This window comes from Saimiri boliviensis, chromosome 1 (assembly GCF_048565385.1).
Source record: "Saimiri boliviensis isolate mSaiBol1 chromosome 1, mSaiBol1.pri, whole genome shotgun sequence".
In the NCBI taxonomy this organism is placed as follows: domain Eukaryota; kingdom Metazoa; phylum Chordata; class Mammalia; order Primates; family Cebidae; genus Saimiri; species Saimiri boliviensis.
In genome coordinates, this window is record NC_133449.1 from 238,376,841 (window position 1) to 238,401,756 (window position 24,916).

Sequence of the window (24,916 nt, forward strand, 5' to 3'; positions counted from 1 at the left end):
AAGTGCCAGATTTCAGGCATGAGACACTGCACCTGGTCTAGTTACATGGTTGGCATGAGCTGAAACACAGTACCCTGGTGCTTTCAATATTAAGAGTTTCCATACTTTTTTTTTTTTTTTTTTTTTTTTTTGAGACGGAGTTTCGCTCTTGTTACCCAGGCTGGAGTGCAATGGCGCGATCTCGGCTCACCGCAACCTCCGCCTCCTGGGTTCAGGCAATTCTCCTGCCTCAGCCTCCTGAGTAGCTGGGATTACAGGCACGCGCCACCATGTCCAGCTAGTTTTTTGTATTTTTAGTAGAGACGGGGTTTCACCATGTTGACCAGGATGGTCTCGATCTCTCGACCTCGTGATCCACCCGCCTCAGCCTCCCAAAGTGCTGGGATTACAGGCTTGAGCCACCGCGCCCGGCGAGTTTCCATACTTTCTAACTGCATCTCCCTAACCTTCAGCCCCACCCTCTCTCTCACTCTAGTATCTCCTAATCATATTATTATTATTTTTGTTCTTTATATGTCTTCTAAGGGAAATGACAATTTTAACTTTGGTATAATATTTATTGCACCTATCTACTTAAAATTTTTTTAATATAGAAAAATTGCATTAAAACATCAATATGCAATTATTTTCCCACCACTCAAAAATTTTAATATGTATTGAAGATTTTGGCCAAAAAATGTGCAAAGAGAAGACAAGGAATATAAAAATAACTTACAACAAATTTGCAAAACCCCTCATATATTAAAATTGGTAAGACAAAAATACGATTTATAATACATGTTTGCCATTGTGGTATATATAAGAAAACAGTACTCATACTAAATTCAACCTATTTATCAAAATTCTTAATATAAGAATGAACATATTCAGGTGGCTATAAAGACAGGTATTAAAAAAGTTTCTTTTGGACAACATTCTTTGGTGCTCATAAAACTGCATGTTATTATCTATTTATTGTAAAGTCTTTTCAGACTTTACTACATACCTAGTTACAACTGGAAATGAAAAAAATATAAATTAGATATGACTATAGAAAGTAGTTATATGGTATTTTGATTTCATGGTGCTCAAATGTTTATGGACAAGTTTTACTTACTAAACTTTGAAATAACTACCTATTCCTTGATATTTCTTATGTATCTATGTGTTCCAGAAATTAGAAAAAGTTATCTACATGGGCAGATAATTCAACTGTGAGCTGACAATTCTTTACAATTCTCTTAACTGGCTGTTTCACAACATTATGGAGCTAAGAAAAGATAAAAGTTTACCACTGCTTGGATACACCGGCCTGATAAGCAGCTTGAAATGCCAAATGTATAATAAGAAATGAAATATTCTACCTTAACATAATATAAGTGAATGAATAACATGGACACAACTTAGTATTTACCCTAATAAATTAATTATTCATTTGCAAATATTACCAAAAGTAAAAAAAAAATTTATTTTAGAGAGTGGTTTTTGTAACACATCAAAAAACTGTAATGTTATACACTTCCCTATTCTCACTGCTTATCTCATATCAGTGGTTGAAGTTTCTCCCAAATATTTTAGTTTACATTTGAAGTGGCAATACAGATATTACTTAATGGACTTAAGTTACAATTAGAAACCAGTTTTATATACAGAAAATCCATAAATATAGAACTTTCATTCCTATTTTATCTTTAGGCTATGCAAAAAATGGACTAAAAATTTTTCATTTGGGTCTTTGTAATAAACATGTAAATACATATTTACAATGGAGATGCTTTCTGATAAAAAGTAAACAGAAGTAATTTTGGTCTTCACCAGAATCCATCATAACTATTTTTGAAGATGATGTGATACATCATGTTTACTCAAAATCTGATTCCTTTTATACACATAATTCAAATAATTACTCTACTTGTAGCATTAATGCTTCATTCTATATTTAAATTTCCTTTAAGAAAGATTCTTGATCAGTAGTAGGGAACTCTGTTTCTGTACAATTATGTGTAATTTTTATCCTTCTGGTAGTATTACAAATACTGAGTCATTTAATCTTGATTGTTCATACTCCAGGGGCAATTCATGAGTTATCTCACATGATGTAAGTACCATCTTTGCAGTATCTCATGGACTCCATTTGTTTTGTCATAGCCAGAACATCATGAAATCCAGTACTTAGGCCAGACATATGTTGAAAGTATGCCTCCTTTTCCACTTGAATTGTTAAATTGTTTACTCCAGCATCTTTAAGTATTCCTGTAACCTGTTATAAAAATCCAGACATTGTGAAGCATTTAGTACACGCCTTAATATGTTGTACATACCTGATATGGGTTGAGTATCTTTAATCTGAAAATATAAAATCTGAAATGCCCTAAAATCTGAGTGCCAAGATGATGCTAAAAGGAAATGCTCATTGGAGTATTTTGGATTTGGATGTTCAGAGTAGGGATGTTCAACTGGTAAGTGTATTAAAAAAAAATCCAAAATCGAAAACATTTCTGATTCTAAGCATTTTGGATGAGGAATATTAAACCTGTATCACTTTTTTTTTTTTGAGACGGAGTCTTGTTCTATCACCAGGCTGGAGTGCAGTGGCGCAATTTTGGTTCACTGTAACCTCCGCCTCCTGAGTTCAAGCGATTCTTCCGCCTCAGCCTCCTGAGTAGCTGGGACGACAGGTGCATGCCACTATGCCCGGCTAAATTTTTTTTGTATTTTTAGTAGCGACGGGGTTTCACCGTGTTGGCCAGGATGGTCTAGATCTCTTGACCTCGTGAATCGCGCACCTCAGCCTCCCAAAGTGCTGGGATTACAGGCGGAGCCACGTGCCTGGCCTGTATCACATTTTTTTTTTTTTTTTTTTTTTTTTTTGCAGACGGAGCTTCGCTCTTGTTACCCAGGCTGGAGTGCAATGGCGCGATCTCAGCTCACCACAACCTCCGCCTCCTGGGTTCAAGCAATTCTCCTGCCTCAGCCTCCTGAGTAGCTGGGATTACAGGCACACAACACCATGCCCAGCTAATTTTTTTTATTTTTTAGTAGAGACAGGGTTTCACCTTGTTGACCAGGATGGTCTCGATCTCTTGACCTCGTGATCCACCCGCCTCGGCCTCCCAAAGTGCTGGGATTACAGGCTTGAGCCACCGCGCCCGGCCCACATTTTTAATATAGTTACAGGCTGGGTGAAGTAGCCCAAGGACACTAAGGTAGGAGGATCACTTGAGCCCATGAGTTTGAGACCAGCCTGGGCAACATAGTGAGACCCTGTCTCTATAATAAATGAGTAAACAAACAAACGAACAAACAGTTACAGTAGTCCAAGATAAATCTTCAAAGTAATGTTTATCATTTAGTTAGTGAAAATGTCAGACTCTTTTTTTTTTTGAGACAGAGCCTCGCTCTGTCACCCAGGCTGGAGTGCAGTGGCACGATCCCGGCTCACTGCAACCTCGCTTCCCGGGTTCAAGCGATTCTCCTGCCTCAGCCATCCAAGTAGCTGGGATTACAGGTATGTGCCACCACACCCAGCTAATTTTGTATTTTTAGTACAGCTAGGGTTTCACCACGTTGGTCAGGCTGGTCTTGAACTCCCGACTTCAGGTGATCTGCCTGCTTTGGCCTCCCAAAGTGCTGGGATTACAGGCGTGAGCTACAGTGCCCAGCAAATGTTAGACTCTTTTAGGTCAGTAAATTCCTGATTTGACATTCACAGTAGAAATGTGACATTCACAGCCATTGTTTCCAATTTGGCACATCCAGAATAGGGCTTTAGTAACTGTTCTGCTATCTATCTCCAAACATAGCATATACACTGCCAAATTGATTATTACTAATTTAGGAATATATAAATGATAACTTATTTTTTGATAATCTACTGTGAACCAAGATGAACCAAATTCATAAATGAATTTTTTTTACATTAACTTAAGCTTATCCTCTAAACACAAAACTTCATTTATTTTAGCAATTTTTAGATATAAAACAAATTTAGATGTATAAAGTAAGTTATATTACCTTTAGAGAGTTGGAAGATTAGGCCAGGCATGGTGGCTCACCTGTAAACCCAGCACTTTGGGAGGCTGAGGCAGGGGGATCACCTGAGGTCAGGAGTTTGAGACTAGCCTGGTCAACATAGTGAAATCCTGTCTCTACTAAAAACAAACAAACAAACAAACAAAACACCAGTGTGATGACAGGTGCCTATAATCCCAGCTACTTGGGAGGGTGAGGCAGGAAGAACTGCTTGAACCTGGGAGGTAGAGGTTACAGTGAGCTGAGATCACACCACTGCACTCCAGCCTGGGCAACAGAGTGATAATCTGTCTCAAAAACAAACAAAACAAACAAACAAAAATAAGAGTTGGAAGACTGATAGTTTTGAATAAATGACTACTGAGCCATATAACAACGATGTGTACAATTTTTGTGTACGAATTACCTCAACTGAAATTACTTTAAAAACAAAAGATCATTACCTGTTGTACTATTCTTTGTTCTAGCACATCAGATGTCACCTGTATATGAATTGTTCCTGCCACAATACTAGCAGAATGACGCCAAAAATGAGGGTCTCGATATGATATTAATCCTTCAATTTTCTGTATCTGTCAAATAAAAGAGGTGATATAAATGGTCATACAGGCTACTTTACACAACACAATGGAGATGCTTTCCGATAGAAAGTAAACACACAGTTTCCTTGGCCCGGGATCACTATTAAGCTCATTAAAACAAACAAACAAACAAACAAACAAACAAAAAACCAGCCATAATGAGAAGTCAGAAGCAGGAAGAAAGAGGAGAGGGGAAATTAGCTTAAAGTAAAGGTGCCTAAAATATTCTGATCTAAGGCCGAGGCTATAGATGTGTTGGGGGGAAAATCTCACCTAGGAATGATGCTAGTATGCCAGTTCTGAGTAGGAAGGCAAATGGGTGTTACAGGTATCTTTATACCCCAAATGGGCTCTTATCAACAGCAGTACCCTTATTTTCACTGATACAGCACAACTCTACCTATTCTAACATTTCCTAGACACAATGAACTACAAGGTTTCCTTTACACGGATACATTCATATACACATTATTTGTTATATAGAGATAACACATTCAAAAGATATCCTCAATGTTCAACAGAGGACTGGTTAAGTAAATTACTGACTACCCATACAATGTAATACTGCAGTCATTAACAATGTATTAGGATTTAATCAACATGATATTACTAAGTGGGAAGAAAATTTAGAAAACACTACAGGGAAGTTTTTTTGTCATTTTTATTTTCAAAAATTTAATATGGAAAAACAACTTGTAAAAGTGTTTCTTTACATGGCTTAAAAGAAAAAAAAAATATATATATATATATTTTAAGACGGGGTTTCACCATGTTGGTCAGGCTGGTCTTGAACTCCCAACCTCAGGTGATCCGCCCGCCTTGGCGTCCAAAGTGCTTGGATTACAGGTGTAAGCACCACGCCCGGCCTTACATGGCTTTTTATAGAACAGGAAAGAAACAAAAGTGTTTCCAGGTGGTAAAATGCTGTGATTTTTTTTTCTTTTTTGCACTTTTCTATATTTTGAAGTTTTCTGCAATGGACATATATTATTATTGAAATAAAAAATACTTTAGGCCAGGCAAGGTGGCTCATGCCCATAATCCCAGCACTCTGGAAGGCTGAGGCTTGAGCTCAGGATTTCAAGACTAGCCTGGGTAAAATGGAGAAACAAACCCCGGCTCTATTTAAAAACAAAACAAAACAAAACAAACAAAAACTTAAAATAAAAAACCCATGATGTACTATTCACTAATTATGACAGGCATCCCCAAATTACAGCCCGAGGGCTGCATGCGGCCCTCTGAGGCCATTTATCTGGCCCCCCACCGCACTTCAGGAAGGGGCACCTCTTTCATTGGTGGTCAGTGAGAGGAGCACAGTATGTGGCAGCCCTCCAACGGTCTGAGGGACAGTGAACTGGCCCCCTGTGTAAAAAGTTTGGGGATGCCTGAATTATGAGATGAGAGAACTTTACTAATTTTATTTATAAAAACAATAGGTTAAGATGATAAGCTTAAATATTCAAGATGACATCTTTTCATCAGCAGATCCCAATTACTTCAATGATATAGTAAACCACAAGGTGAAAGACAGTCTATTTTATATTTGTATATTTCTAGGAATTGCTGGCTTATATTCTCACCTTCATTTTCTACACGACTGTCTGGTTTTTTTCCTTTGAGACAGTCTTGCTCTGTCACCCAGGCTGGAGTACAGTGGTGGGATCTTGGCTCACTGCAACCTTTGCCTCCTGGGTTCAAGAGATTCTCATGCTTCAGCCAGCCAGGTAGCTGGGATTATGGATGTGCGCTACTACATGCGGCTAATTTTTTTTTTTTTTTGCGATGGAGTTTTACTCTTGCTGTCCAGACTGGAGTGCAATGGTGGGATCTCAGAAAACTGCAACCTCCACCTCCCGGCTTCAAGTGATTCTCTTGTCTTAGTCTCTCACACAGCTGTGATTACAGGCACCTGCCACCACACCTGACTAATTTTTGTATTTTTAGTAGAGATGGGGTTTCACCATGTTAGCCAGGCTGATCTCAAAACTCCTGACCTCATGTGATACGCCCACCTGGGCATCCCAAAGTGTTGGGATTATAGGCAAGAGCCACCTCACCCCACCACCCAGCTATTTTTTTTTTTTTTTTTTTTTTTGAGACAGAGTCTCACTTGCTCTGTCACTCATGCTGGAGTGCAGTGGCACCATCTTTGCTCACTGCAACCTCTGCCTCCTGGGTTCAAGCCATTCTCCTGCCTCAGCCTCTTGAGTAGCTGGATTACAGGCACACACAACTTGCTAATTTTTTGTTTTTTCAGCAGAGATGGGGTTTCACCATGTTAGCCAGGATGGTCTCAATCTCCTGACCTCATGATCTGCTTGCCTTGGCCTCCCAAAGTGCTGGTATTACAGGTGTGAGCCACTGGACCCGACCTTAATTTTTGTATTTTTAGTAGAGATGGGCTTTCACCATGTTGGCCAGGCTGACCTTGAACTCCTGGCCTGAAGTTATCTGCCTGCCTCAGCCTCTGAAAGTGCTGGATTACAGGAAGGAGTCACTGTACCAGGCTAAGACTGTCTTTTTCTTGACTTAAAGGATTATGGATAGTAAGCCTTTGCCTGTTTATATGTGCTACAAATATTTTCTCCTGGTCTGCCTTTTGTGTTTTATATTTGTTAGTGAAATCTTCCACCAACTGGCACTGGTCAAATTTGTAAATTTTATCCTCCCTTTTTGGCTTCTGGTTTCAAGTATGTTAAAAAGACTTTCCCTACCTCTGTGATTATAAAAAATATTTTTTTCTGGCCAGATGTGGTATCTCACACCTGTAATGCCAGCACTTTGGGAGGCCGAGGTGGGTGGATCGCTTGAGGTCAGGAGTTCAAGACCAGCCTGGCCAACATGGCAAAACCCCATCTCCACTAAAATACAAAAATTAGCTGGGTGTGGTATGCCTATAATCCCAGCAATTTGGGAGACTGAGGCAGAAGAATTGCTTGAACCCAGGAGGTAGAGGTGGCAGTAAGCTGGGATCATGCCACTACACTCCAGCCTGGGCAATAGAGGAAGACTTCCATGTCAAAAAACAAACAAAAAATATTTTTCTATTTAGTAGTTTCATAATATTTTTGTCATTTACATATTTAATCCACTGGAAATGTATTTTTATATGGTATGATATAGAGATAACAGCTTTTCCCCCCCACCAAGTAGAGAACTAATTAACTGAAAGCTTTAGGTCAACTATTTTCTCCCCAGTGATCTAAAATACCATCTTTGTTATATACTGAATTCCATAAATTCCTGGGTCTGTTTCTGGACAACCTATTAGTTTTTATTTTTTCTTTTACACTAATACCATAATTCTTCATTTATTTTTATTTTTTATTTCTTCTTTTACAGACAACATATTATTATCTCTCTCTCTTTTTTTTTTTTTTTTTGTGCTGCCCAGGAAACAATCCCAGGTTACAAGAATGGGAACCAATTATTTTTTTAAAAAGTTGATTTATGTCTTTATTCTTGTACAAGGACCAAACTGTTAGTTTTGTGACTTAATTCTGTTACTTTAAAATTGCAAAGTAGGATCCCATTAATTAATTCTGTAAGTTTATGTATGTTTTCTTATTTATTTTCAAGCATTAACTCCTCCAAGTAAGTTCCAAATAATTTTGGAACATCAGAAACCATAAACAAAAATATCCAATGAAGGCAACTAAATTGAAATCTAAATAAAACAAAATCAACATCATTATAATAAAGAGTCTTCTCATCCAAGAAAATATCTCTTTCCATCTATTCTGTCACTATTTTATGTCTTTTAAGTAAAACTGTATTTTTCTCATTCTTATCTTGCACATTTCTTGTTAGGTCAACTTATTAAATTTTAAATGCTACTATATATTTTTTAGACCTTTTCTTGTTTTATTATTTATTTGGTTGTTTTATTTCCAGCAAAGGCTTCAAAAATGTTATTTTCAAGGAAAAAAGTAGTAAAGAAATTACGTACAGTACCTTTTCTAAAGCAATATGTAGTTCTTTTTCATATTCTGGTGGCAATCTCAGGAGTAGAACCTGGCAGGCATCTTTAAGCAGTGGGACAACACTGAGAGATATTAATATAGCAATAAACAGAGAACAGAGGGGGTCAGCGATGAACCATCCAAACTGCTCTATCAGAATTGTGGATACAATCACACCAATACTGCCAAGTGTATCTGCCAAAACATGTAGAAATACACCTACAAATCAAATATATAAGGACATTAAAAATTAAGGCACATCTAATTTAGTTTTTTAATACATTCTACCAATATTACTGGATATCTACTGTGCAACACATACTTTGCTACTGGCTAGTTCTTCAAAATGCCTTTCTGTTCACTGCCCTGAAGGAATTCAGAATACAGTTGCAAAAAGATAAGGACATGGGCACTCATGACACAGTGTGGTGAATTTTATGGTGTACTTTGTCTGGAAAGGCTTCCCAAAAAGCATGCTTGAGCCAAGTTTTGACATTACCCAAATTACTTACATTAAATAATTTAGTATAATAAATGATTAGTATTTCCTCCAATTTTTTATAATGCAATAAAAATTTCCAAAAAAGGAATAAGAATTTCCTTTTTGTAGTGAAGGTTCATAATAGCACACTCAGTATTTACCTTGCAACTAATATCTATTCAGCTGTCACTATGAAAAGGACTCTATAATCATTTAAAAATTGACATTTAAGAACAAATATATTTTCATTTTCTTTTTTTTTTTTGGATACAGAGCCTCACTCTGTTGCCCAGGCTGGAGTAAAGTGGTGCAATCTTGGCTCACTACAACCTCTGCCTCCCAGGTTTCAGTGATTCTCATGCCTCAGCCTCCTGAGTAGCTGAGACTACAGGTGCCTACCACCACGCCTGGCTACTTTTTGTATTTTTAGTAGAGACGGGGTTTCGCCATGTTGGACAGATTGGTCTCAAACTCCTGACCTCAGGTAATCCATCCACCTAGGCCTCCCAAAATGCTGGGAGATGTGAGATACTGTGCCTGGTCCCATTTTCTTTTTTTAAAAATTTCTGTGATGTTAGAATTCCTGCTATATTTTCATTTTTAATTTTTTTCTCTGTCCTACAGCAAGGATCCATTTTCACGAAAAATTTTTAAATTTTATTGTGTTAAGAACAATTTGGGCCGGGCGTGGTGGCTCAAGCCTGTAATCCCAGCACTTTGGGAGGCCGAGGCGGGTGGATCACAAGGTCGAGAGATCGAGACCATCCTGGTCAACATGGTGAAACCCCGTCTCTACTAAAAATACAAAAAATTAGCTGGGCGTGGTGGCGCGTGCCTGTAATCCCAGCTACTCAGGAGGCTGAGGCAGGAGAATTGCTTGAACCCAGGAGGCGGAGGTTGCGGTGAGCCGAGATCGCGCCATTGCACTCCAGCCTGGGTAACAAGAGCGAAACTCTGTCTCAAAAAAAAAAAAAAAAAAAAAAGAACAATCAACAAGAAAATTTTAAGTGTACAGAACATTATCAATGACTCTAGGTACAACGTGGTACAGCACATCTCTAGAACTTGATCGTCTTGCTTAATACTTTATACCTGTTGATTAGTGACCTCCTTTCCCCCTCAACCTAGCCACCATCATTCTACCCTTTGGTTCCATGAATTTCATCCCATGTAAGTGGAATCATGCAATATCTGTCTTTCCATGATTGGCTTATTTCACTTAGCATAATGTCCTTAAAGTTCATCTATGTTGTCATATATTACAGAACTTCCTTTTTTTTTTTTTTTTCAAATTAGGTACCACGCTAATCTTTGCTGTACTGTCCTAATTTTAGTATATGTGCTGCCAAAACAAGCACTAAAATGTCCCTTTTCATTTTTTATTTTTTTGAGATGGAGTCTCACTCTCTCTTCCAGCCTGGAGTGCATCTTGGCTCACTGCAGCCTCTGCCTCCCAGGTTCAAGTGATTCTCCTGCCTCAGCCTCCGAAGTAGCTGGGATTATAGGTGCCCGCCACCAGGCCCGGCTAATTTTTCTATTTTTAGTAGAGACAGGGCTTCACCATACTGGCCAAGCTGGCCTTGAACGCCTGTCCTCAGGTGGTTCAACTCCTGCCTCGGCCTCCCAAAGTGCTGGGATTACAGGTGTGAACCACTGCGTCCCCAGCCAGAATGTCCCTCTTTTTAATAGGATGAATAATATTTCATTTTATGTGTATACAGGTAAGAATATTTTCTTTCTTTTTTTTTTTTTTTTAGACAGAGTTTCGCTCTTGTTGCCCAGGCTGGAGTGCAATGGCGTTATCTCGGCTCACTGCAACCTCCGCCTCCCGGGCTCAGGCAATTCTCCTGCCTCAGCCTCCTAAGTAGCTGGGATTACAGGTACGTGCCACCATGCCCAGCTAATTTTTTGCATTTTTAGTAGAGACGGGGTTTCACCATGTTGACCAGGATGGTCTCGATCTCTCGACCTCGTGATCTACCTGCCTCGGCCTCCCAAAGTGCTGGGATTACAGGCTTGAGCCACCGCGCCCGGCCAGGTAAGAATATTTTCTATAGCAGATAGCTTAAGACCTTTTAGTACCAGATTGCTTTTTAAGAATCATATCTATAGGAAGAAAATGAGTATAAAAGAAAAAGAAGGCCGGGCATGGTGGCTCAAGCCTGTAATCCCAGCACTTTGGGTGGCCGAGGCGGGTGGATCATGAGGTTGAGAGATTGAGACCATCCTGGTCAACATGGTGAAACCCCGTCTCTACTAAAAATACAAAAAATTAGCTGGGCATGGTGGCACGTGCCTGTAATCCCAGCTACTCAGGAGGCTGAGGCAGGAGAATTGCTTGAACCCAGGAGGCGGAGGTTGCGGTGAGCCGAGATCGCGCCATTGCACTCCAGCCTGGGTAACAAGAGCGAAACTCGGTCTCAGAAAAAAAAAAAAAAAAAAAAAGAAAAAAAAATCATATCATACCAGAAGCCCCAAACTTAATACAAATAAACACAGAGGGCCAATGTAGAACAGTCAAAAGGCAGGACAACATGTTGCAAGGACTCACCCCTCATGTTAGCATTCATGCCTCCGCCTGCAGATCCGTGGCTGTGACCATGCCCATGGTCACTGTGTCCATGCATATGATGTGAATGGCTGTGATCAGATGAGTGACAGCTTCCTTGAGAAGCTCCATGGGCATGGCTATGGGCATGGCTAAAGGCACAGATACCAATAAGGTTTACTATTAGCCCTCCAACTGAGACTGGCTAGCAAAAGGGAGAAAAAAAAAATCCTTAAATTAGTAATTTAAAAATAAACTTGTTATTTAAAAGTTACTATACAGCTATATATGCTTTTCTGTTTACAGTTTTGAACGTATTCACAGTAAAACCTTACTAAGTTTCAGTAAGTCCAAAATTTTAAAAACATGAATTTTAGAACATCTTAGAAGAAATATTTTAACTTTCAAATATCAAGCAAAATTGGTAAGTAGAGGGATTTGGATTTACTTCAATTAAGAATGGTATGTACTTGGTTTGTGGTTTAAGTATAAATAAATGATGCAATGTTTTGTTTTGTTTATTTAAATAGAGTTTGAAAGTACTGCTTACTAGGGCAAGTATACACTGTACCTGAAATCTTGTTTATATTACTAGTTAAATTTGAACAGTTTATATGCTGATGATTATAATTTATTAATGAGTATATTCCAAATATGGTCTTAATATGTCTTAAATATAGTAAAATTTCCAAAGTAAAACAAGTATATGAAAAAACAAACATAAAACAATAATTTATTTATTTAAATTAAAAAAATTTTTTTTTTTCTTTGGTAGGACAGGGTCTCACTATGTTGCCCAGACTGTCCTCAAACTCCTGGGCTCAAATGATCTTTCTGCCTTGGCTTCCAAAAGTGTTGGGATTACAGACATGAGCCACCACGCCTGGCCTCTCATTTTTTTCTTAACAAAGTGAATGAAATTACCTTAATTTAATGGTGCCACAATAACACTCCAAAGGATAAACAAAGTTACTTATGCTTGATTATCTGCTCTTATTTTGAACAGTAGCTCAGGGTGTTATTTAATTGCCTATGTCTACAATGTGAAGCAATCTATTTGTTTTACAAAAGGAAAATATAAAAGTGAGAAGGCAAAATACTTTTAGTTACTTTTCAAAAGTAGTAAGAGATTTACTTTAGTAAATGTGTAGGGAGGTTATTTACTTCTTCCTATGATTCAGAACATTTGTCTCCAGATTTTAAAATGACCATTAGGCTTTATAAGCTTGTAGATGGTTAAAGACTTTGAATGAAACCAAGTACTGCTTACAGAAACTCCATCGTCTCATAAGTATTCCTTCTCCCCTACTGAAAAATACTTCATCATTGTGTACTTTATCAGGAAAATAAAATTCAGAAGGTAAAAGTCCCCTATAATTCTACCACTGAGGGTTAGTCACTCTTAAAAGGGTGTATTTTCCATCTATGAACTAACATACATACACATAACACCCTTTAAAAGCAATAATATAATCATAATACCATTTCAAAATTAAAAAAAAAATTTTGAGACAGAGTTTTGCTCTGTCTCCCAGGCTGGAGAGCAGTGGTACAATCTTAGCTCACTGCAACCTCTGCCTTCCAGGTTCAAGTGGTTCTCCTGCCTCAGCCTCCCAAGTAGCTGGGACTACAGGTGCCCGCCAACACGCCTGGCCTACAACTTGTTTTTCATTAGTACATCTGGTAAATATTTTCATGCCAGTATATAGATATATCTCATTCTTTTCGGTAGCTCCACAGTATTCTATTACATAGATAACAAATTTTAATTACTTTTTTCACTGGTAGACAGTGAATTCTTTCCATTTTTTCACTATTATAAATAAGCGTACAATGAATCATGTACTCTTTTTTTTTTTTTTGAGATAGATTCCCACTCTGTCACCCAGGCTGGAGTGCAGTGGCACAATCTGGGCTCACTGCAGCCTCTGCCTCCTGGTTCAAGTGATTCTCCTGCCTCAGCCTCCCAAGTAGCTGGGATTACAGGTATTCACCACCATGCCTGGCTAATTTTTGTATTTTTGGTAGAGATGGGGTTTCACCATGTTGACCAGGCTGGTCTCAAACTCCTGACCTCAAATAAGCCAACCGCCTTGGCCTCCCAAAGTGCTGGGATTACAGGAATGAGCCACCACATCCAGCCTGAATCATGTTCTTCTATATATTTGTGTGAATGCTTGTGTATGATAAATATTAAATGTCAAAGGATACAAGCATTTAAAATCCAAAAAAAGTCTATTTTTTCCAAACTATTCTAGAAACATTTTACTAATGTATGCTTCCACCAGCAAGCCTCAGAGCTGCTTTTAGTCATTTAACAACTAACAGATTTCCTACTACAAGCTAAAACTTAAGAGTTAACAATACAAAATTCAGGTCCTGAAGATACTTAAATCTTAATTGTGAAAGAATGACAAATTAAACAACTGCAACTCAATGTTTCTAAAAGAAGAATGCACAAAACATAATGAGAATACTGAGAAGGGGAATCTCACAAACTTTGAGGAGAGAAGAGAGGGATTAAAAGAAAGTATTTCAAAAAATCAGCTGGGCACGTTAGACCTGCAGTCCCAGCTACTCGGCAGGCTGAGATAGGAGAATCGCTTGATCTCATGAGGCAGAGGTTGCAGTGAGCCGTTATCATTCCACTGCACTCCAGCCTGGGTGGCAGAGCAAGATTCCATCTCAAAAGAAAAAAAAAAAAAAAAAAGAATTCCACTAGAGGAGATACATAAGCAAAATCTTGACAGAGGCTGAGGGCAGAAGTAAGGAAAGGACATGTCAACTACAAGAAATAGCATATGTAAAGCTTTGGTGGTATAAGGAGAACATTAAAAGTTGCTATAGCTGGGCAGGCACAGTGGCTCATGCCTGTAGTCCCAGCACTTTGGGATGCCAAGGCGGGAGAACTGCTTGAGGTCAGTAGTTCAAGACCAGCCTGGCCAACATGACAAAACTCTGTCTCTACAAAATATACAAAAATTAGCTGGGCGTGGTGGCACATGCCTGTAATCCTAGCTACTTGGGAGGCTGCAGCATGAGAATCGCTTGAGCCTGGGAGGTGGAGGCTGTAGTGAGCCAAGATCGTGCTATTGCACTCCAGCCTAGAAAAGAGACTCTGTCTCAAAAAAAGAGAATTTCTAAGAGGAAGCAGTATAAATGTAAACAGCAAGATAGGAAGTTATACTGATGTAAGTAAAAAATAAAATAAGGCCGGGCGCAGTGGCTCAAGCCTTTAATCCCAGCACTTTGGGAGGCCGAGGTGGGTGGATCACGAGGTCAGGAGATCGAAACCATCCCGGTCAACATGGTGAAACCCCGTCTCTACTAAAAATACAAAACATTAGCTGGGCATGGTGGCACGTGCCTGTAATCCCAGCTACTCAGGGGGCTGAGGCAGGAGAATTGCCTGAACCCAGGAGGCAGAGGTTGCGGTGAGCCGAGATCGTGCCATTGCACTCCAGGCTGGGTAACAAGAGTGAAACTCCGTCTCAAAAAAAAAAAAAAAAAGAAAATAAAACCTTTGAGCAATAACTGCCAACAGTTAAACTTTAGGACAGAAAAAAACTATATGACTAAAAATCCAAATAGGAAAATAAAAAGACTTACTGTTAACATGTGAGTGTCTAATTCTGGAGGATCAATCAATCTAGCCACTGACTCCATAAATACAAAAAAAGCTATTACTATTAGAAAAAGTCCATTAATAAATCCAGACAGAATTTCTATTCGGCCATACCTAAAAAACAAAAACAAAAATGACAAATATTTTTAAAGTATAAACTTTATAAATGAGGAACCAAGTCCAAATTTTCAAACTACTAAGTAATTAACAATATTAGAAAATTAGCAATATTTTAAATATTCTATTAGTGCTAGAAGGTCCTACATATATGTTTGTTAAAATTTTATATATTCATCAAAATCCTTCTTTACATTCTTTTTTTTTTTTTTTTTTAAGACAGAGTCTTGCTCTGTTGCCCAGGCTGGAGTGCAGTGGCACGATCTTGGCTCACTGAAACCTCCAATTCCTGGGTTCAAGCGCTTCTCCTGCCTCAGCCTCCTGAGTAGCTGGGACTACAGGTGTGTGCCACCACACCTCGTTAATTTTTTTCATTTTTAGTAGAAATGGGGTTTCACCATGTTGGGCAGTCTGGTCTCGAACTTCTGACCTCAGCTGATTCGCCCACCTTAGCCTCCCAAAGTGCTGGGATTACAGGTGTGAGCCACCACGCCTGGCCTATTGTTTCTCTTATACAAAGCCTTTCCTAATTTCCTAGCAAGAAGTCATTTATTCCTCCTTTAAACCTTTGATGTGCTCTGTATTTCTGTCATGGCATACAGATTCTGCTCTGTACCAAAATTATTTGTATTTTTGGCTCATATAAACAGTTGAGAATAAGAGCCAAATTTATTAATTTAGAGTAGGTTTTACACAAAAAGAGATTCTAATTATTGAATTATTTGTTTAATGAAATGATATTTTCATGTATAGCAACTTCAAATTTTGAATATTCTTTTTAACAAAGACGTGAATGACTATAGATATTCCATTACCTCAAAGAAACACGGTGGACAAAGATCTCAAGATTTTACTTGATGTTTGCTCCCTGGGAGGACATATATATATGCTTTAAAAAATTTATTTTTGGAGACAGAGTTTTGCTCTGTTGCCCAGGTTGGAGTGTGATGGCCCAACTGGGCTCACTGTAACCTCTACCACATAGGTTCAAATGATTCTCCTGCCTCAGCTTCCAAGTAGTTGGGATTACAAGTGCTGGCCACTACACCTGGCTAGTTTTTGTATTTTTAGTAGAGATGAGGTTTCACCATGTTGGCCAGGCTGGTTTCGAACTCCTGACCACAGGTGATCCACCGACCTCAGCCTCCCAAAGTGCTAGGATTACAGGCATGAGCTACCATGCCTGGCCAAGGGAGCATAATCTTGAGTTCACTTCCATTCAGTATTTATCAAATGCCTGGTTCATATCATCCCCTTATTTACTTCACATTTTTTAAAAAATGAAGATTTGGAAATTATTTGTATTAAAAGTAATATAATTCTATTCCTTAAGATGAAATTTGCACTTAAGATATATCAGCTCCATAGTCAATGTACCTACCCATAGGAGAAAATCCGAGTGGCTTTCCACCTACTCATCAGGGCAGCAAAAAGACCCATGACCAAAGCAGAGCAGTCAAAGAGCATGTGAAATCCATCTGAGATCAGGCCCAGACTATTTGTCAACACGCCGTAGAATAATTCCACAAAGGTAAAAAGCTAAAAATGTTACAAAAAAAAAGGGAGGAGTATGTTGGGAACTATGTTTCAATTAGGAGGATTTTAACCCTAAATTATCCAAATCTACTTGAAGATCCGTTATAATAGTTTTAATATTTAACTGTCACTTAGAAATCCTATTTCACACAAATTATAAGACACTAAGATAAATCCACTTTACAAACTGTTTAAAAAGAGTTACTTATATGTCTATAAAAAATAATAAACTAGGTTATAAAATGTTAGCAAATCAGTGGTTTGTAACACTGATTGCTAATAGTGAGAACCTCTAAGTTATTAAAACTCTTTAGATGCTACTATATTTACTGATTTGAAAGAACATAGTAAATCAATACTTCTAAAATGCCTCACAAATTGTTTGCTTAAGTGGCTGGACATGGTGGCTCATGCCTTAAGGACTGCCTAAGTCAGGCGTCTCCATACTTTTTACACAGGGGGCCAGTTCACTGTCCCTCAGACCGTTGGAGGGCCGCCACATACTGTGCTCCCCTCACTGACCACCAATGAAAGAGGTGCCCCTTCCTGAAGTGCGGCGGGGGGCCGGATAAATGGCCTCAGGGGGCCGCATGCAGCCTGCGGGCCGTAGTTTGGGGGCGCCTGGGTAGTCTGAAGATGATCCCATAATCTTGCTATTATACTTAGAAAAATTTAAATTTTAGCCCATCTTATTACCAGAAATTTGGGAAGTACTAAACTTATACCAGAACTGTCAAAATTAAAATATTATGCTTTTAGGATATGCCAATTAACATTTAAAAATCTTACCAGATTCAAGCACAAGAAGTAAAAGATCTGCCTAGAGTCACTCTCCTCAAGAATTTGTTTTAGTGATTCCTTAATAAACCTAGGGATCGATTGAGAGCTATGCTGAAAAGCATCACCCATGAAGTTATAAAGAGGTGTTCCTTCAGGTGAATATCCAATCAGGGTACCTTTTTGTCCTCTCTTAGAGGGAGATGATAAGATGTTGGCAGCTACAGAGAGAAAAAAAGAATATTGTTTAAATGTTAGAAGCTTAAGCTACCAAAACTAACACAGTAACTGTCAGCACTAAATGCAACCACTGAAGAATTTCCCGAATTCTTCCAATCCATCTTTTGATGGATTTGACCATCAAAATCCATAAATAGAAATTTGTTAAAACAAGAACAAGGGGGAAAATGCTTACACAAAATGAAGAATATAGCACTCACTACCACTCCTCCAGACAGGACGTGTTCAGTGCTCTCCTGGTGTGCTGCTTTGTTCATAGCCCGAAGCTGGTCTGTTATTGGATGTGTCCAAAAATTTCCAAAAAGGAGAGCACTAATAAAAATGGGAAAGGATCCATAACGAGCACATTTCGAAACTTCCATTTTGACTGAACAAATGGAATCCACATAGAAATCCAGGATCATGACAAAAAAGATAACCGTGGCAAAAGGCATAATGAGAGAAAACCAAGACTCGACTTTACTCTAGAAATTAAAAAAAAGAATAGTCAAGACTATATATTTATAAAGTTCACATCTTACAAGATGTTTCTGTTAACCTTTTAATATATAAACATGATTCAATATGATTCATGATATGCCAACATATAAAAGGTATAAGATATTGGTACATTTTCTCAGTATTCTCCAGTTTTAAAAAACAAAAGCATTATTGTGTAATAGTTCGATAAACACTAGGTGACATGCAATCCTTAAGTTTAGCACATGGTTAACTGCTGTTTCTTCAAATGATTCCTTTGGGCCATGGGTATGTGAGGGATATGTAAATGTAACAGCATTTGATTTGTATTTCTTATAAATAATAAAATTAACTCCAAAATCAAAAAAAATTACAAAGAAAAAGCAAAGACGATTTAAGCTTCTTTCAACCTCAAATTAAAATACAATTTATTGAATATAGTAAATTAAAAATTTAATAGCAATTTAATAGCAATAAATTCTTGCTCTTATCTTACCTCAGTTGTCACAGAAAGAACAATGACCCATGGGCACAAGAGAAGTACAGAAACAAGATGAGATAAAGCTTGAAGACGTTTGGCTCCACCAACGTCGAGAGAGAGCTTTCTGGAAGCTGTATGAAAACCAACTTTACAACACAAAGCCAGTACTAGCAATAATACTCCACCCTGTGAGTAAAATGAGATTAAGTCTCATTAGAAACACAGTCCAGTATTTAATCCTTAAATACATGTTTTGTTTTTTTTTCCCCCCCAGAGATGGGGTCTTGCTCTGTCTTCCAGGCTGAAGTACAGTGTCATGATCACAGCTCACTGCAGCCTTGAATTCCTGTGCTCAAGGAGCTCCTTCTGTCTTAGCCTCCCAAGCAGCTGGGACTACTGGCACACACCACCACACCTGGCTAACATAATATTTAAAGAAATGAGGGCCGGGCGCGGTGGCTCAAGCCTGTAATCCCAGCACTTTGGGAGGCTGAGGCGGGTGGATCACAAGGTCAAAGAGATCGAGACCATCCTGGTCAACATGGTGAAACCCCGTCTCTACTAAAAATACAAAAAATTGGCTGGGCATGGTGGTGCATGCCTGTAATCCCAGCTACTCAGGAGGCTGAGGCAGGAGAATTGCCTGAACCCAGGAGGCGGAGGTTGCAGTGAGCTGAGATTGCGCCATTGCACTCCAGCCTGGGTAACAAGAAAGAAACTCCGTCTTAAAAAAAAAAAAAAAAGAAATGAAACTAGTATATTTTTCCCATATACTTAATTACTTAACTACTTAAATGGCAGGCAATACTATATATGCTGATAATTTTTTTTCTTTGAGACAGTTTGGCTTTTGTTGCCCAGGCAGGAGTGAAATGGCGTGGCTCACCGCAACCTCTGCCTCCCGGGTTCAAAAGATTCTTCTGCCTCAGCCTCCTGAGAAGCTGGGATTATAGGCATATAACACCACGCCCGGCTAATTTTGTAATTTTAGTAGAGATGGGGTTTCTCCATGTTGGTCAGGGTAGTCTTGAACTCCTGACCTCAGGTGATCTGCCTGCCTTGGCCTCCCAAAGTGCTGGGATTACAGGCTTTAGCCACTGCACCCGGCCAATAATTTATTTTAAATACACTTTTATAGTTATAGTTGCTACAACTTTTCAGAATCTTTTGATCCTGTTAGCAATAAAGAAAACATACCTTATGATCTGCCACACCTAAGAAGGCAATGGCTGTGTAAAGCATATGAGTTAGAGCACTGTCATGATGTCCTTCAGCTAAGTGAGGTGAAGTAAAGGAAGAAATTCCAAAAAGTCACTGTGAAATCCCAAGTTCTCCTGAAATTTTAGTCACATTATTCTGGATTGCATATAGACTTACCTGGAGGCCCCAAATCTAATTACCTTCAATAACGTGTTTCGCTTAAAAACAAAACAAAATAAAACAATCCAACATTTAATTCCAGGACCTCATTTATAAATTGGAATGTCTGTATTTCTTTTGTTGTCTCCAAAACAATAACAGTGCTTAAGATAAAGTTGCCAGATTTTAGTAGTTAACCTCTAAAAGACATATTGCATATGTACAAGTACAACGAAGGGACAAGGGCAAGGAATCTCCCTGGACCACTCCTGTCCAGTGGAATTAAGGCTGCCCTTTAAGACTGACATGTAAGATGAGTCCTAAACCTGTCTTCTAGGTCACTGACCACGTAAGTCTCAGCAAAGAATGTGGGAAGCCAAAGAGGGTGGGGTAGGGTGGGGAATAAAGGTTGTATCACAAGCAATCTGGAGCTTTTCTAAAGTCATACTCTCCTCCCTCATAGTAACAAAGAAAATTATTATTAGTTTCCTAATAAGTTTTAGGGCAGTGAGAATCAGTAACAGAAGAATAAAAACTGGTGCTTGGAGTTCTGCTGCTCAGAATGGGAAAAGATGCATGAATAGGAAATAGAAAAAAAGACATGTTTGTAGAGTAAAATGAGTAGACATATTTGACTGGAAAGTTGGGTTTCTAGAAGAGAAGAGGTGCGGCTGAGCTAGAGACGATAATTTAGAGCAAGACGGTGAATACTAGGTAAGGGAATTTGAACATTTTCTTTCAGGCAAGAAGATGCCAAAGGTTTTTCATTTACAAGCATTTAAATTGTTAAATTATTATGCGAGCAAACACATTGACTGAGTGGCAAATCACTTTTTTTTTTTTTTTTTTTTTTAGCACCAGTACATTCAAAATATTCTTTTAATGTCTTTACATTTCTGAAAATTTAGGGTACTGCAGATGATACTGAGATGCTATAAAGTATTTAACTTAGAATGAGTTTGTTCATCATTTGAATACTGATTTAGAATATCTACATTAATCTATGGAAGTTTCATTCATCATTGATCAGTTTAATTCACTCATCTTTTCTTTTTCCATTGTTCCAGTCTTCTACTTTTCTGCCTTTAAATAACTCTCATCTATTCCAAAAGGATACGGTGTTCAGCCATTTTAGCCATGAGATCATCATTGTCAAAAAGCAATAAACAGATCACAGCAATAATGAAAAAAGCAGCTCCCCTTGTCTGAAAATAAAAAAAATAACATCAAGGATGACCATTTTCTAGGGTTGATTTTTAAGATGGTAACTACATAAATGCTAAAGACATTTTCTTAAGTAAGCATTTACAAAAATGCACTAAAAAACTGAAAGAACATCTGACATTAAAGCTCTTATATTAGCTTACAGTATTAACAGTAAGATATCAAAGAGATGCCGGGCGTGGTGGCTCAAGCCTGTAATCCCAGCACTTTGGGAGGCCGAGGTGGGTGGATCACGAGGTCGAGAGATCAAGACCATCCTGGTCAACATGGTGAAACCGTCTCTACTAAAAATACAAAAAATTAGCTGGGCATGGTGGCATGTGCCTGTAATCCCAGCTACTCAGGAGGCTGAGGCAGGAGAATTGCTTGAACCCAGGAGGCGGAGGTTGCGGTGAGCCGAGATCGGGCCATTGCACTCCAGGCTGGGTAACAAGAGCGAAACTCCGTCTCAAAAAAAAAAAAAAAAAAAATCACAGAGATATAAACTAATGATAATGTCAATTTCTCCTTGCTAACATGGCTAGGCATATTACTATGCACAAATTGTTACTGTTCACAGAATCAATCTTCCTAAATGCTACTTTACTTCTGGTTGAAAAGTCCGAGTAGCTAAAGAAAAATTAGTAGAAACTTTGTTTACTCTATAATGTGCAAGAAAGAGAAAATTTTAGCTACTACTCCTTTAGAGAAAAATAATCCAGAGAGCACATTAAAATATCTAGTAAAGGCATAAAGTACTTACAAAGCTGATAAATTTAAAATTTATGTTCTCACCCCAGGGAAAAGGTTTTTTTTTTCTTTTTCTAGACAAGTCTCACTGTCACCCAGGCTGGAGTACAGTGGCGTGAACAAAGCTCATTGCAGCCACCAACTCCTGGGCTCAAGCGATCCTCTTGTCTCAGCCTACTAAATAGCTGGGACCACAGGCATGTGCCACCCATGCTGGGTCAATTTTTTCTTTGTAGAGATGAGGTCTAGCCATATTGTCCAGGCTGAGGAAAAAGGTTTTGATAAAAGAAAATTATAGAAAGGACATAATAGTTTAGTTTATGTAAATATTTCAGAATGGTAGGTACAAAAGTCATCTAAATCAGGCATCCCCAAACTTTTTACACAGGGGGCCAGTTCACTGTCCCTCAGACCGTTGGAGGGCTGCCACATACTATGCTCCTCTCACTGACCACCAGTGAAAGAGGTGCCCCTTTCTGAAGTGCGGCAGGGGATGGGGGGCCCGGATAAATGGCCTCAGGGCCGCATGTGGCCCACGGGCTGTAGTTTGAAGGACACCTGATCTAAATAGTATTACCATATATTCTTTTTTTTTTTTTTGAGAAGATTCTCACTCTGTCACCCAGGGTGGAGTGGAGTAATGTGATTTTGGCTCACTGCAACCTCTGTCTCCCAGGTTCAAGTGATTTTCCTGCCTCGGCCTCCCGAGTAGCTGGGATTACAGGTGCGTGTCTCCACGCCCGGCTAATTTTTGTATTTTTAGTAGAGACGGGGTTTCACCATGTTGACCAGGCTGGTCTCAAGCTTCTGACCTCAGATGATATGCCTGTCTTGGCCTCCCAAAGTGCTGGGATTACAGGCATAAGCCACTGCCCTTGGCTAAACAGCATTACTATACATTCTATATTTACAAATTTACAGGTATAATATGTCTTGTATGATACATATACTTGTAAAATACCTATTATTGGCCTGGTGCGGTGGCTCACACCTGCAATCTGAGCAGAGGCAGGCAGATCATGAGGTCAGGAGTTGGAGACCAGCCTGACAAACATGGTGAAACCCCATCTCTACTTAAAATACAAAAATTAGCTGGGTGTGGTAGCACATAGCTGTAATCCTAGCTACTCAGGAGGCTGAGGCAGGAGAATCACTGGAACCTGGGAGGTGGAGGTTGCAGTGAGCCAAGATTGCGCCACTGCACTCCAGCCTGGGTGACAGCAAGACTCTGTTGCAAAACAAAACAAAACTAAAAAAACACCAGTTACATATAGATACATAAGTATATTATATATACCTATAATGGAAGTATAATACAATACTTCTATAAAAGTTCAGAATACAAAGTGAGAATATTCTTCTATTTATAATGTGATTACCACTACAATGGATAAATTCTCTGTTAGTGTGGTGGGTATTACAACACATAAGAAAAATCATGCAATTTAAAATTTTTTAAATTTTCATTGAGTTAAAATATGGCAACATCAACAACAAACACAGAAAACATAGTTTAATCTTTTGTTAACAAAGAAGGTAACTGAGAATTTTGTAGCGCTTCAGTTTCATAATTAAGAAAAAAAATCATCAAGTCCTGAACTGATGCCCTGATTCATTTCTCACACTAATAAGAGGATATGCAAGATTTATACTCTCATTTCTATTTACTTAAGCAGGAAAACTTTTTTTGTTTTTTTTTTTTTTTTGAGACGGAGTTTCGCTCTTGTTACCCAGGCTGGAGTGCAATGGCGCGATCTCGGCTCACCGCAACCTCCGCCTCCTGGGTTCAGGCAATTCTCCTGCCTCAGCCTCCTGAGTAGCTGGGATTACAGGCACGCACCACCATGCCCAGCTAATGTTTTGTATTTTTAGTAGAGACGGGGTTTCACCATGTTGACCAGGATGGTCTCGATCTCTCGACCTCGTGATCCACCCGCCTCGGCCTCCCAAAGTGCTGGGATTACAGGCTTGAGCCACCGCGCCCGGCCAAGGAAAACTTTTTTTAAAAAATGTTTTCAAGTTATTTTTCTTTTCTTTTCTTTTCTTTTTTTTTTTTTTTTTTTTTGAGATGGAGTTTTGCTCTTGTCACCCAGGCTGGAGTGCAATGGCGCGATCTCGGCTCACCTCAACCTCCGCCTCCTGGGTTCAGGCAATTCTCCTGCCTCAGCCTCCTGAGTAGCTGGGATTACAGGCACGCGCCACCATGCCCAGCTAATGTTTTGTATTTTTAGTAGAGACGGGGTTTCACCATATTGACCAGGATGGTCTCCATCTCTTGACCTTGTGATCCACCCGCCTCGGCCTCCCAAAGTGCTGGGATTACGGGCTTGAGCCACCGCGCCCGGCAGTATTTTTATTTCTTTTGTGAGTTGTCTTTCCCTGTTTTTTGCTCATTTCCTGCCAAGGATCTTAAGCATTTTTTAAAATGAAATGGGTGATTTATACTTTGAAAGAAATGTAAAACTTATTTGTGGCAATTTTTGTTGTTTTTTGTTTACACACTGATTTCTGTTATATTAAGTTTATAATCATTATGAAGCCAAACATAATGTTTTCTGTGTGATTTTTTTTCCACTGCTTTTATGATCAGAATTGTCTCCATCTACATATTTTATTCTCTGTTTTTACGAATATCTATTTTTGTAAACTCACAAAACTCTTCAATCCACCGGAAATGTATTTTGAAGTGAGGGGAAGGATTAAATAGTGGCCCATGCTTTAAAACTAATGATTCAGTTTGAAATTACAGGTGGCGGTATTCTTTTACTCTGTTCTACTTGGCA

The 24,916-nt window shown here is 38.8% G+C and overlaps 1 protein-coding gene across 2 annotated transcripts in view; it reads right to left on the reverse strand.

Moving 5' to 3' along the window:
* Window positions 1–241: 241 nt before the first annotated feature.
* SLC30A5 (solute carrier family 30 member 5) overlaps window positions 242–24,916 on the reverse strand; it is a 42,326-nt gene continuing 17,651 nt past the window's right edge. Inside the window, exons 6-16 of one of the 2 annotated variants that reach the window (XM_074385198.1) lie at window positions 21,298–21,385; window positions 20,019–20,095; window positions 18,837–19,007; window positions 18,057–18,345; window positions 17,654–17,862; window positions 16,710–16,867; window positions 15,196–15,325; window positions 11,590–11,791; window positions 8,550–8,752; window positions 4,455–4,583; window positions 242–2,239 (exon numbers count right to left, since the gene is read on the reverse strand). In XM_074385198.1, the coding sequence (XP_074241299.1) occupies window positions 2,069–2,239; window positions 4,455–4,583; window positions 8,550–8,752; window positions 11,590–11,791; window positions 15,196–15,325; window positions 16,710–16,867; window positions 17,654–17,862; window positions 18,057–18,345; window positions 18,837–19,007; window positions 20,019–20,095; window positions 21,298–21,385 (1,827 nt within the window). In that variant the 3' untranslated portion in view covers window positions 242–2,068. Of the gene's footprint in view, window positions 2,240–4,454; window positions 4,584–8,549; window positions 8,777–11,589; window positions 11,792–15,195; window positions 15,326–16,709; window positions 16,868–17,653; window positions 17,863–18,056; window positions 18,346–18,836; window positions 19,008–20,018; window positions 20,096–21,297; window positions 21,386–24,916 lie in introns of both variants that reach the window. The other variant, XM_039470765.2, reaches the window with a different exon arrangement.